This window comes from Mauremys reevesii, linkage group 8, assembly GCF_016161935.1.
Source record: "Mauremys reevesii isolate NIE-2019 linkage group 8, ASM1616193v1, whole genome shotgun sequence".
NCBI classification, from domain to species: Eukaryota; Metazoa; Chordata; order Testudines; family Geoemydidae; genus Mauremys; species Mauremys reevesii.
In genome coordinates, this window is record NC_052630.1 from 21,025,823 (window position 1) to 21,039,284 (window position 13,462).

At 50.8% G+C, this 13,462-nt stretch overlaps 1 protein-coding gene and 1 long non-coding RNA gene across 5 annotated transcripts in view; one reads left to right on the forward strand and one right to left on the reverse strand.

Annotated features, from left to right (window-relative positions):
• Positions 1-11,152, reverse strand: part of SH3TC2 (SH3 domain and tetratricopeptide repeats 2) — a 28,602-nt gene extending 17,450 nt beyond the window's left edge. The window contains exons 1-6 of one of the 4 annotated variants that reach the window (XM_039485753.1): positions 10,034-10,273; positions 9,015-9,127; positions 4,169-4,288; positions 2,755-2,859; positions 1,482-1,627; positions 314-419 (exon numbers count right to left, since the gene is read on the reverse strand). In XM_039485753.1, the coding sequence (XP_039341687.1) occupies positions 314-419; positions 1,482-1,627; positions 2,755-2,859; positions 4,169-4,178 (367 nt within the window). In that variant the 5' untranslated portion in view covers positions 4,179-4,288; positions 9,015-9,127; positions 10,034-10,273. Of the gene's footprint in view, positions 1-313; positions 420-1,481; positions 1,628-2,754; positions 2,860-4,168; positions 4,289-5,486; positions 5,557-9,014; positions 9,128-10,033; positions 10,274-11,086 lie in introns of those variants that run through there. The other 3 variants (XM_039485751.1, XM_039485752.1, XM_039485750.1) reach the window with 3 other exon arrangements.
• A 480-nt stretch (positions 11,153-11,632) lies between these two features.
• LOC120370692 lies at positions 11,633-13,462 on the forward strand. Its single transcript, XR_005583887.1, has 3 exons — positions 11,633-11,680; positions 12,399-12,479; positions 13,425-13,462. It is a non-coding gene; the product is annotated as an uncharacterized LOC120370692 (long non-coding RNA).

A 13,462-nucleotide genomic window follows, 5' to 3' on the forward strand; every position in this document is an offset into this window, starting at 1 on the left:
ATTGTCCATCCTTATCAGAGATTCCCAGTTCCATTGTATGCAATGAAGGGATTAGCAGATATGGACTCAGTGTTTCTTGCACTGAGCTGGACAGTGGCTTCATAAATCTGTAGCTGGGTACCATGCTATCTATTTCTCCTGCATCATCCTTGTTCATTAAGCTTTCCACCCTGTTAGCCACCCTGTTTCCATCCCTAGCATGGCTTAATGCCTACTCACAGGCTTTCCGTGGCATGGGGCAGTTGAGGATCTGATTCAGCCTCCACACTTACTGACTACCCCCTCTCCCTGCTTGGTGTGATGAGTGCTCTACCTAAAGCCAAATATGTGGAAAACTTCCAGATTTCTTCTATGGTCTTGAAGGTGAGGAGGAACTGATCCTTCTGGGCCTGGATACAGACCAGCCTGGCTGACAGCTCCTACAGAGAGAAGATAGGACAAGGATGTGAGAAGGCCCTGGGGTTCAGCTGGAACTTCTGCCCTGGCAGCCATGCTATGAGGGAAGGACAAAAGGGGTGACCATGGTATATTTCATGTTTGCTAATAACAGAAGGGCCTAGAACCTTGATACAGAATCAGGATTCTGATGTGCTCCAACCTGGAGCTCTGGGACTCTGAGTTCATGGCCAGGGTTACAGGCAGGGCTTTGCTGTCTGCTGGAGGCTGTGCCAGTTGGGTCCTTCCAAAAGGAAGGACTGAATCTCTTCAGTTTCTCCCTCTTTATCATCGCTGATGCTCTTTGATACAGCAGAATGAGTGGGAGGGAATTAACTCTCTCCCCACAAAATCCTTTCCTAGATATTGCACATACCAGTGCACTTGTGCTTCTGAAATGCAGATATCTGTAGTGTTCAATGGGGGTGGAGGGGCAGTGTTTAATCAAGACAGAGGTACCTCCCAAACTACTGCTCAGCTGGATTTAAGGGGTGTAAGAAATCCATCCCTCCTGTGACTTGATCCAAGGGACCCTCTGATTCTGAGAGCAGTAGATCTGCCTCTTGAGGTAAAGAGACTTTCCCTTGTCACTAGCAGTTGTACTCATTTCTTCTTCCTGACCCCCCAGCCTCTGAGCAGCTGAGACCACCAAAGAGATATCGGCAAGAGCATGGTGGTACTACTATGGGACTTGAAGAACTGAGGCAGAAGGCTAGATCAGGCCAAGGAACATTAATACATAGCATCTTTTTAAATTTAGTCTTACACCATCCCGACATCTTCCGTGAACCTCGGTTGACACAAAATGAAAGGGAATTGCGCTATCTCTAAAGCGGTTACCATTCATCTATCTGCATAGGCTAACGGTCAGTGGGGTTTTCGCCCCCAGTTTCCTCAGACACCTTTGAAAACCTCACAACTCTTTGGCTGCCTCTAGCACCCACCACTCTCCTATCACCATGTGGTTCCCATCCAGTCAAGGCGCATGCGAGCAGTTCCCCTTCCACCGTCTCTTGCTCTCGCATGCACACACCTGGGACTCTCACCTTGAAAAGATCACAGACATCCTTGTCATCATTTTCCAGGGCCCACAGCTTCTTCCTTGCTGCCTCCTGCAGCTGGGAGTTGACACACTGAGAAGCGCGACTCTCAACAGAGAACACGAGCGCAATCTCTTTAAAATGAAACACGGCTGATTAAAGAAGAGCAACTGTTACATATACAAAAAAAAAAAGACAATAACCCAAGCACCAGCACCCCACCTGGCCATGTTGGGCACTGACCTCACCCTTAGACTGAACATTAGCCTAGTGGGGTTGGGTTAGATGACAAGCCAGATGAGTGTGGAAGGCTCATCCTCATGGACTGTCATCCACATGCAAAACCATCACATGACCATGTGTTACACAGTCTGACTGGCTGACTCTGAAGAGCAGGGGCAGCTCCAGGCACCAGCGCAGCAAGCGAGTGCCTGGGGTGGCAAGCCGCGGGGGGCAGCCTGCCGGTCGCTGTGATGACAGCAGTCAGGCTGCCTTCGGCGGCATGCCTGTGGGAGGTCCGCTGGTCCCGCGGCTTCGGCGAGAATTCGGCGGCGGGTACGCCAAAGGCACGGGGCTGGTGGACCTCCCGCAGGCATGCTGCCAAATCCACGTTACCGGCGGACCTCCCGTAGGCACGCCGCCGAAAGCTGCTTGACTGCCGTGCTTAGGGCGGCAAAATACATAGAGCCGCCCCTGCTGCAGAGGACAGGCTCCAGGACTGAAATATCAGGGCACTGCAACTCAGGACTGAGATGCATTGGCTTAGCTGTGTGGAATAGCAAGAGGTGCAGTTGCAGAGCTGCAGACCCTACACTGAGGCTTGCTGGCCGAGCTGTGTGGGAGAAGCTTGCACAACTCCTGCCTGCACTGGCTTTGCTCCATCTGCTGCTCTCAGTCTTTCACTTTTATGAACTTCCCTTAGGTAATCCCCATTAAACAGCCTACAAGGGTGATTAGGCACTGTAAAGAAGGAGGAAGGTATTAAGGTATTGGACATGGAGACATCTGACCAGCCTAGCTGTGTCCTACTATGACACCTGGCATTAAAGCCGCCTGGCACAGAGTTTGCTCCCCCATCCCCCACCCACGCTTCTGACCCTCAATTTGCTACATTGCTTAAATAACACAGGTCAGACCAGTGCTCACCCCAAGTAGTTTCTCTGGATGCTAATATTAAAGAGGAGAAACTGGTGGGCTGGGAAGATCCATTTGGGGGTGAGTCAGTCTTTGCTACATACTATCATTAGAAACACTTACCATGGACAAGACAATATCTTACCAGTTGGAAATCCTTCCCCTACAGCCAATGATACGGACTCGGTCTCCAGAGGGCTCTCTGCTACCTGTGCAGGCTGATCGCCTGGATCCAGCTGCCTGGGGTTACCTAACAAGATATCACGGAGACAGAAGGGCGGTTGCCAGTTTTCACAGAGGAGATACAGTAAATTCTACCTTACAAAACGCTCTTAAAACAAATGTAGTGGGTTACACATCTATCACCCTGACTCAGGAATGAAAGAGAAAGATTAGTGGGATTATTGTGTTCTTAACGACCCTCACCTTGGAACACCCCTTAATGACTGTCTGGTTTTGCTGCAGTACAGGAGTAGCACTGAACTGTGGTGCTTTTCCCTTCTTGCTTTCAAGTCAGACCCTTGGCATGCTGATCTGGGCAGTAACATGACCCTGTAAAAGCCACATCTTGGGGGATCCTGTAGTTATTACTTTTCTCCAATGCAGGAGGCTCAGTAATTTGCATAATTCCTTTCTCGTCTTCTTGCCAGTCAAAATGAGATTTTCCTAACTGCTGGCTCAGGCCGGCATCTCAAAATCAAGCCTCATTCTTTCTGCTTCACACATCATCAACCATCGCCATAAAGATTCTGGAATTGGAACTTTAGCCGGCAATTACATTAATGATGCCTGAAGTGCATTAAAATCCAGCTTGCTCTTCCACAGCTGCATTGGCTCTGCAGGGATAACTGGATTAAAACCCAGTTTTTGTCAGTAAGCCGATATGACTTGTAAGATGTCTGTGCACCAAGAGATGAGAGACTGTAATAATGCAGCTGCTTTTGTAAGTCACTTTTCTGACCGGAACTGTTCTCTAATGTTCTTTTTATTTAGTCAGCTTTGCCAGTTTGTAAAATAAACTGCCATTTGCGCATGGAATTATAAACCATATTTATAGTTAGCAGTAGAAAAGGCAGCCCCTGGCTGCTCATTTAGTGAGCTTTGCTTACACACAGAAGCCCCTATCTAAATGTTTATATTTCACTTTACATATGAGGAACTCAAAGCACTTTACAAAGGAGTGTAAGTAGCAATATCCCCATTCCCCAGATGGGAAAACTGAGGCATGGGTGAAGTGACTTGCCCAATGCCAGGAAATGAGTCAGTGGCAGAGCCTGAAATAGACTCTAAGTCTAAGTCTCTATAGACTCTAAGTAATGCCCTATCTGCTAGACCACACTGCCTCAAAGACTAGGGCTTGACTAGGGTTCATTTCACAAGTCCCTCCCCCATGTCACTTTTTCTTTCCTTTCTTCACACTTAATGCTCTTATTGCTGCTATAACAAGGACAGCCTTATCTCCAACCCAGTGTGGCCAGTAGCCCTGCAGGAGGCTGATTGGTACCAATATTGCAGTATCCATCCCAGTGGGATGTTCCCCTTTTCCAGTGTTCAGGTACCTGATGCCATGGTCTCCTCCGGGAAACATTTTTCTTGAGGCTCAGCTGTGTAGTTCTGCAGACTGGACCAAGTGGGCAGAAGAACGGCTGAGGTGGGAGAACAGGAATCCGGCTCTTTACCTGAAGAACACATGGTGCAGACAGAGCAGATCAGACACAGAGTAGGGTATTCTCTCCCATGGGACCCAGCTGTAATGGTACATCAACAAAAATGAAGGGCAGGGCTTCCAGAGTGTTGCATCTACTCACACTGCTGCAGCCGCAGGTTTGCCAAACAGCCCTGGCGGGACATCGCTGGGGACATTTGTCTCAGACAGGCTCAGCAGCGGAGCGTGGACGACTGGGGGACAGGCTTGCCTCACCAGTGTTCATTTTTGTTCCTGCTGCTTCAGAAAGGGAACTAGGAGAGCTTTGGTACATGAATTGAAACTGATTGTCGGGTTTCGTGGCAATTCCCGACAGTGACTCATTCACCCCTCTCCGCTGAGATGATGTTTTGTAACGTCTAACAGCAGGTCTCCTGAGCGAATCCCAACCCCGGGCTGAACACCTCCTCCAGCAATGGGTGCAGGAGAACAATGGGCCAGGTTTGTAACTCAGCTACCGCAGTGCAAATTCACAGGGATTCTGCTGCTGTGGACTCACTCCAGATTTACGCCAGAGTAGCTGACATCAGGATTTGCCCCCCCCCCCCTTTCCAGGAGAGAGAGAACCCAGTGAATCAGAGAAGTTGCAGCCCGGGGGGGAAAACCATCCCTATTAGATCATCCAGCCAGTCTTCATGCTACCTCAGGACTCCTCCCTACAGTACATTCTCTAGCATGTTAGCTCTGCCAGATCAGGTCACCAGGCCTGATAGCACCAAGACAAAAGGGCTTGCCATGTGCATTCAGACCTAAAAAGGCAAACACCATCAGATGATGCTGCCTGCAAGCCCTACTATTGCTGTTGTCAGGAGGCAGAAGTGGCGGTAGAGGGCTGCTGAAGGGTTTCCCAGGGAAACCTGGAAGAAAGTTCCGCACAAGCAAACTGAATGACTGGTTCCTTCCCCTCCCTGATGACACAGCTGGTTTCTGCAGAATGCCCACACTGCATGTCAAAGGCAGACGGCACCGGCAAGCCAGCGGTAAGGGAAAGGGAGAGAAAGAGAGAGAAGAGCAGCTATCTCTGTGCGTGGGTGAGCAGTCTGATAGAGCCAGACCTGAACTTCCCGGCAAGTCTGGCAGAGCTGGGAGATATAAGGCTAAAGGACCCACAGCTCAGCATTATACAGAAGCTAGGAGAATGCAGGGGGCTGATATCCTTACAGACAGCTTACCTGTGCACCATAATGAAAGATCCCTTTGCAAAGGGGCACCAAAGCAGCAGCCCATGTGTCCACCATCCCACCCAGGCCCGAGGCCGGCAGGTCGTCCCTTCTCACGGCCTTGGGGTGAGTCCGGTGCTACCCAGCCCTGCAATGGCACTCCGTCCCCACTGGCACTGGGACGCGGACTCTCAATGCACAATGCATCTTTTGATGGCTGCTGGGCATCTGCGAGGCTGGGGGTGGGGCTGGGCCCGTCTCCCAGGCCGGTGCGGCTGCGGCTGCCCAGTGTCAGCTCTGTGATTCCAGTGGGTTCGTTTCTCTCTCTGTCTTTTCAGATCATATCTTGAATGCCACGCAGTACATTCCTGGCATTCCAGGCTTCAGCAAGTCGTGGAGGAAATCCACATGTAGGCTTTGGTTGGGGTTCTCCTGGAAGCCATCTGGACCCCCCTCTTCTGCTGTCCTGCCTCATCTTAGACATATACCCTCTCTGCACTGACACTGAATCCCCCTCCATCTCTGCCCGCAAAAGCCAACCCTGCATCTGACTCTTTCACAAGCACCTCTCACCTGCAGTAATAATATTGCTGTGGCTTCTCTAGCATCCTCCATCCGGGGATCACTTTGCAACCTTTGATGAATTAAGCCTCACAACCGCCGTGTGGATTAGGAAAGTATTATTCTCCCCATTCCACAGACAGGGAAACTGAGGCCCAAAGAGGGAAATGACTCGCCCAAGATCACACAGAGTTAATGGCAGAGCCCGGCATTAAACTCTTATTGCCCAGTCCTTAACTCTTGTCACAGGCCTATCTTTGAGATGCACTATAAATGCAAATACAATCTAATTGCTCAGGGAGAGGTTTTAAAACTCATGGCTCAGGTCACTGAAGAGCAACACATTGGCCTGAAAGATTCTTTCCCACCCCCAGACTCAGAGTGCCAGGTGTCACTGCAAGCTCCATGGCGTTCCCCCCAGTAGGTAGGCACATTCAGGGTGGCAGATGCCAGCAAAATGTCTATAGCAAGGGTGCAAGTTAGCCTCAGCCTATCGGACAACCTCCAAAAGTGCCCAGGGGATGGATGGAAAGATGGCATGGACAGTGCTCTTGTTAGGGATGGGGGGTTAAACCAGGAACTGAATGGTCATAAACCTACCCAGGATAACTTGCTTTGGTTTTCATCTGGAGCATCATCGGCTGAGGACATGACTAGCCTAAATTAGCAGTGCTGTTCCTACCCAAAGTAACTGTGTATATCACACCCTTCCTGCTGTGTCGGAGCAGGGCACGGCCAAAGGGGACAATGGGCCGAAGAGAGAATTAAAGGGACAAGTGCTAATTTAGAAAGTGTTTCCTCAATTTAGAACACTACTAAGCCAGGCCAGACGGTGGCTTGTACTTCTCCCCAAGAAGCAGCAGCATGACATCGTGATGGACAGCACCTAGCACGGTGTAGTCCGCCCGGGCATGACTGCGCCTCCTAGGGGCGACAATAATATAAATAATACTAATGTCTGGGACAGAAGGAGGCAGTGTGGCTCAGCCTGCTCCATTTAAGCATGCCTGGCAGTGTCTGTATCCTACAGGGAATTTGCTCCTTGGCCAAGTTGGTACTGCCACCTTGGGTACCAGTGCATTTAGCCCAGTTATCCACCAGCGCAGAGTACTCCTAACTGGAGCTGGTCCAACCAATTCCCGTGAAACATTGTAGCCATCGGAATTTGCTGATTCAGCAAAACTGAATCGTCTTTGCGGAGACAGTTTGATTTTGACAACGTTCGGATGGGCCCCCGAGCATCCTGCCAGCTCACCCACCCAGCTCCATGGCAGTCCACCTGGAGAGCTGCTGGGGACTCCAGGCTTTCAGGGACAATCTGCCTGAGAGTCAGAGACTCCAGCGCACCAGGGCAGGCCACTATCAATATCTATTCAAAGCCAGGGACTTCCAAGGTCTGTGGCCCCGAGGCGAGCCAGGGTTCCAGGCCCTTTGGGGGAGAATTTCAATGTTTTCGTTCCTATTCAGAACAAAACCCACATTTTGAACTATCAAAATCCTCTGCCACATGCAATTCTCGTTCTCTTCCCAGTTCTACTCCCATCCTCCACCAGTGCCTGGACTCTGCCTAGCTTCGGTTTAGCCCTCCCTGCCCCGGGCCCCACTCTCACCAACATCTTGTTGTGACTCGTCTTCTTTGCAGCCCTCCACACATGCTGCAACTTCCTCTTCCTGGCCTTGTTTGTACAGGACAAACAAGCCCCGTTTTCCTAGTCTCTTTGCAAAGCTGTGCAGCTGAGGGGAGCAGACAGCAAGTGGGCTGGAAAGCAACCATGCTGGATTCCCTAGTTTTGCCCCATTGGTCCCTCCAGACCAAAGGAGCATGTTCCTGGCTGTAACATAACACACGCTGGAAATGGGCTCAAGTCAGAAAGTTTAGCTCCAGATTTTGAAAACCCCAAAGTTTAGGGGGTATTTGGCCTCCCAGTATAAAGATCCAGGAGCCAGTGGTGAAATTCAGATTCAGGTGTGGATTTCAACTGTTCCTGCGCAAGCAGGGGGTGGGGGGCTGAGGGGAGAGGGGTAATCCACACACATCCCTACCAGACAGGTGCTGCTGTGCTGGGAACAAATTTTCCAAAGAACGTGGCACCCAGCCATTTCCTACCTCTCCAGCCCCCCACTGAGCTCTGGGTGCTGAGCACTTGGAAATCTGGCCCCAGGCTCAGTTAAAAAGCCTCATCCTAGTGACTAAGCAAACAGTTTCACACGCAGCCCCTGGCTATGGGCGCCACTGGTTTGAGGAGGAGCCTCACCTGGTTTAGGTGAACAGCCAGCCCTGTGAAAGGCGCAAGCGGTCTCCACTCCCAACTCCTCATGGGAGAGGGGTCCCTACCTGAACCCTCCAGCACAACTGGCACTAGCTGGCCCCTGCTTGGCAGTCTCTGGAAGGAAGCCAAGTTCTGAGTGAACCACAGAGACTCACTTCCAAGCCCTTAGGGCTATCCTCCAGGTCAGCGTCAGTGGGGCACACCAAGCCATGGGCTGGGGACCTTGCCCTGCGATTGCCTGTTGCCCAGGCTTTGCCTGTACTGTGGTAAGAACACCGCAGGCTTCGGTCTCCAAGGCTATCACAATAGCACCTTTCACCAACGCTAAATTCACTTCAGTAAAACCCAACAGGCTGCCAGCTCTGTTCTGCGTTTCCCTGCTCATTAGACCTCTGAACTCTGAGTCCCTTAGGAAACCAAACTAGTCTATTCTGCTCCAGCTCTTAGGCCGTGCCCATCACTAAGGTATCTGAGCGCCTAACTCAGTTGAGACTGAAAATCCCAGCTCCATTTCCCCAGTGCCTCCGCCGGGCTGCATGTGGCTGCGTACCATTCACAGGGCTGACTGAAATGCCTGCAAACCCTGCCTCCCAGCTATGTTTACTCAGCTGACAAATCTCACAGGTAGGCAAGAGGCATTGCAGCAGGACAGGCAGATTGCCACAGAAGGCGAACGCAACTGCCCAGCAGAGCGAGCGGCTGTACTGACCTGATTCTTCATCGGCACAAGGTCGCACTGCTCCCCAGCATTCTCCCTAGGTATCTCTGCAGGTCAGACCCTTCAGGAAGTGCCCCAGACGGACTGTGTGGGCACCCTTGTGCCTGAGGAAAGCAGCACTGCTGTGTGTGTGTTTATGAGCCAGGCAAGCAGGCACAACACAGCCACTCCCTCGCACAAGGAAAAGAATTTCTTGTGAGAGCAGCTTATCATCCAGGGGACCTCTGTTTCCCAGCAGTGCAGCTGAATGCTGAGGTCAATGAGTTACCCAGGAGCTGTGCTGTAAACAGCTCAGCGCTTTCGGATTCCTGGCTCACAGAAGGGAAGCACCAAAGCTACCTCGGAGCTGGGTTTCCAGCAAGTAAATCCACAAGGGGCTGGGAAAACAGGTTGGGGTTGTTTTGAGCCAGATTAGCATCGGTCCAGGCTGGACCAGCAGCCTGTCCATCTTGTTCTTGAGCTGTTGTTTTGACTAAACAAGCTATTCCGGCCTGGCTACCTGCCCTACTCTCCTGCCTCTGACTCCCCTCTGTGCCCTTGAGGTTTAGACATTTTAATGCTGGTTAAACATCAACTCCGAGTGGAAAAGCTCTGCTCTGTCATCAGGCCCTAGAGCAGGCAGCAACAAGGGCGAGGAAACAGAGACAACCCCAGGCAAGATGGCTTGGACTGGAAGGGGATGAGGAGAGACTCAGGCCCCAGTCTGAACTGCCATGAGGGTAGGGGAGAGGACTCTAATGCTGGGACAGCACAATGGGGGTTTCTCATAATCTAGAGGTTTTATGCACAGCACTACGGTCAGGCGATCTGACTGCGGTTCCTGGTTCTGCCATTGACTTGCTATGTAGGGTGACCACCCATCCCATAGTTCATTCATTTGTCCTTTAGGGTGACCACTCGTCCCATAGTTCATTCATTTGTCCCTTAGGGTGACCACCCATCCCTTATTTTAAAGGTCATCCCTTGACCATTTTAAACATTAAATTGAAGCTCATAATTGCATCACATACTTGCAGGCAGTAGAAATGAACAGGAGAGAAAAATACATGCAGTGGAAAGAGGAATGGAGTTTCTTTAAAATGTCCCTTCAAAAAAACAGGTTGTCCCTTATCTTTCCTGCAGTTTTCTCTTATTTCCATCCCACAAGGGTGGTTGCCCTATTGCGGTGTGACCCTGGGCAAATCACTTCCCCTCTCTGCCCTCAGCATCCTCCTCTAAAAAAATGGGGGTGAGGAGAGTCTGTCAGGGTTAGCAAGGCACTGAGCTCCTCCGGCAGAAGGGCTAGGAACTTTTATACATGGGCTGACCCAGCCATTTCCTTTATGGCCTAGCATTCTAAGTCACTGTGACACAGTGCCAAAGGGAAGAAAGAACCCGGCTGCCCAGAGCTCACATCCATCCTGCAACTTCTGATGCACCGCAAGCTGCAAACAAGTTCTGGCACATCAGGCGGCTCGGGGGTGGAGGAGCCTGCTTCTTGATTGCACCAGGCATTAAGGAGGCGAGGAGTGGGTCTTGTTTCCTGGGTGCACCTAGAAGGCCAGGAAGGCCCTGGGACGTTGGGCAGCAAAGGGGAAAACCTGTTTCTTGTCTGGAGGGAGGGTGGGAGGAGCTCATTTGCTGGGGAATGTTTTTGGCTGGGCAGGATGGGTTCTTCTGGCATGGCCAGGGCTTCCACATGCCTGCCTGGCTGCCTTCACCACTGCTGGTACCATCCCGAGCTTGCCCAGGAGCTCTGCAGCCCACTCGGATGATTTAAAAGGGCCAGGGACCCCTGGGTCCTTCTAAATCACCTGGGCCCAGCCTCCTTTCTCCCCGCTCAACCCGCCCCGTTGGTGAGCCTGACTGAAACAGTATCCAGCAATGCTGTATCTGGAGATCACTGAGCTCTGGTCTACACTTAACATTTAGATTGACCTAGCTACGTGGCTTGGGGGAGTGAAAAATTCACTCCCTTGAGAGATGTAGTTAAGCCAACCTAACCTCCAGTGTAGCTGCTGCTGGGCTGATGAAAGAATTTTTCCGTTGACATAGTGTCACTGCCGCTCAGGCAGGCGGATTACCTGTGCCGATGGAAAAAACCCCTTCTGTCAAGGTAAGGAGCATATACACCATGGTGCTACAGCCGCATAGCTGCAGCTGTGCCTTGGCCACGCCTTGAAATGGAGCCAGCTGGCCCTGCCTTTACGGACTCCTCTTTTCATTCGTACTTCAGACATGTAGCTCAGCATCAAGAACCGTTCACTGATCCACTTCTTCTTTATGCATGCTTCTTAACCTCCTTTCATATGCATGAACTGCAGTCAGCTGAAGCTGCTTGTTGTACAGTGCTACTCAATTAGTCCAGCAATTCAAAGTTATGCAACTGGACTAAGCTGCTCCATGTGTCTAATTTTCCCACATGCTGAACCTAGACTCCCCCCGTGCGGCTCTCATTGTTTTCAGTCGGAGCTAGAGATGCTCAGCACCTTTGAAAATTAGGCCACATGAGTCTGCTGTGTTTCTATTGGCCAGAAGCTGCTTACCGCACACAAAAAGATACATTGTTGCAACAAATGGTGTAGCTGCAGCTGTGTTCAAATTGATTAGTCGGGAGACAAAGCCATGCAGGAGAGTGGCTGAGAGCATTGGTGGCTTAGGAACTGACTGAAAGCGGTGTAGGTTGTGGCTTAGCTCTCTGTTGCTCTGTGGGAAAACATGCATTTGGTTATTAATTAATTTATATTATTGTGGTCGCTTGTATTTAACACTGTGAGTGTCCCTGGTGATTCAAACACAAAGACACAAGTCACTGCCCAGAAGAGTTTCCGGACTAATCAGGGACAAAAGTGAAGGCCACAGATAAGCAGTAGGAAGAAGGAAGTGAGAGCGTTTCCCATTGCCCCACAATAACGTGGCTGTGAGGATTAGTTCTACACGCTACCTGGAGTTTCCCATCTCGGAGGTTCTGCTTTTTACATTCAGTTCTGTTGTTTCTAAGCAAATGTGTCATTTATTCTTTGGACTGTGGTAGAGCCCAGAGGCTCACAGTGGTGAGGGCCCAGGGTAACCAGACAGCAAGTGTGGAAAATCAGGACAGAGGGTGGGGGGTAATAGGAGCCTATCTAAGAAAAAGACCCAAAAATCGGGACATCTGGTCACCTTCAGAGGGCTCCATTGTGCTGGTTATTGTACCAGAGCCACAGCAAAAGACAGTCCCTGCTCCAAGAGCTTGCAGACAAGGCACAAGAGGTGGGTGAAATACCCAACAAGGTGGGAGGAAGAGTGATAACAGCATGTTTTCACAGAGGTTGGCTAGCTATCCAGGGTACTTCCGAGGTGAGGATCACTATAGTTCCTAAGCACCATTACTTACTTGGTTGTTTTATACCCCAGGATAACTCAGTTCCGAATCAGGCCCATAATTCCATGTGGCTAACCATGGAGGGGAAATAACATGGACATCTTCCCTATGCTGTAAGTCACTATCACTGATCATGTGCCCTCTCTTGGATATATAGGGCTCCTGGATATATAGGGGACCGATTCTCAGACCCCATTCTAGCAGCTTGGCTTTGCTCATGGAAGCTGATGTAGGGGAATCCCCAGGTGGCATAAAATAGGTGTAGCCCGCTCTGCCCCGCCCCTTTCTTCTACCCCTGTGGCCTGCAAGAACAGCTTGCACTCCAGCAGTCTTCAGATTATGGAATGGTCCCTAGGAGACTTTACTGCTGCTAGTGCAGAGGAAAACAGACACCAGCTCCAGGTGATTTATGGTTTCCAGCAGCCCTAAGCACACCTAACCAGAGCCAAGAATTTGGCTCACAAAGTCCAGATACCATCATCCTCAGTACAACACGCTACCTTCTGCCTCTCTACATGTTTCTCCCCTGACCGTCCCCAGACACTGTTATAATAAAGAGTGTGAAGGGGCCGCTAGCATCTCTGTGGCAGAAAGAGGCAAATTTCAAAGACTTCCCTAAGGTTCCTGAATGAGAACCAAACCCAGTCTGCGCAGAGAACATAGTGACGCACAGGAACTGGGTGAGAGCATGCAAGGTACACTGCGCTCTGCAGAGATTTCTACCCAGCCTTGGGGTCCATGGAGAGTTCAGTCCCAGACACTGTGCTGGCTGCCATTGACTCTTCTGCAATGGAGCAGAGACTCCTTATGTGACACCCCAGCACCCCCCCAAGGACAGAACAAGGGAGAGGTCCAGAGTCTCCCCATCACCTGCACTGATTCTGACCAGTCCACTTCAGATGGTGTGAAATGAGTTGGGAGGCTCAGTTCAGGCCCTGCTAGGCAGGCATTCTTGTCACAAAAGCCATCACCACAACGAGCCCCCAGCTGTCAGTCTGTGCAAAAAGGTCAAAGACTGAATGGATCAGGAAGAGTGATCTGCCTTCTCTCCCTTAAAGGTGAACTTTCAAGACCAAGGTGGAGGCTGCGGAAGATG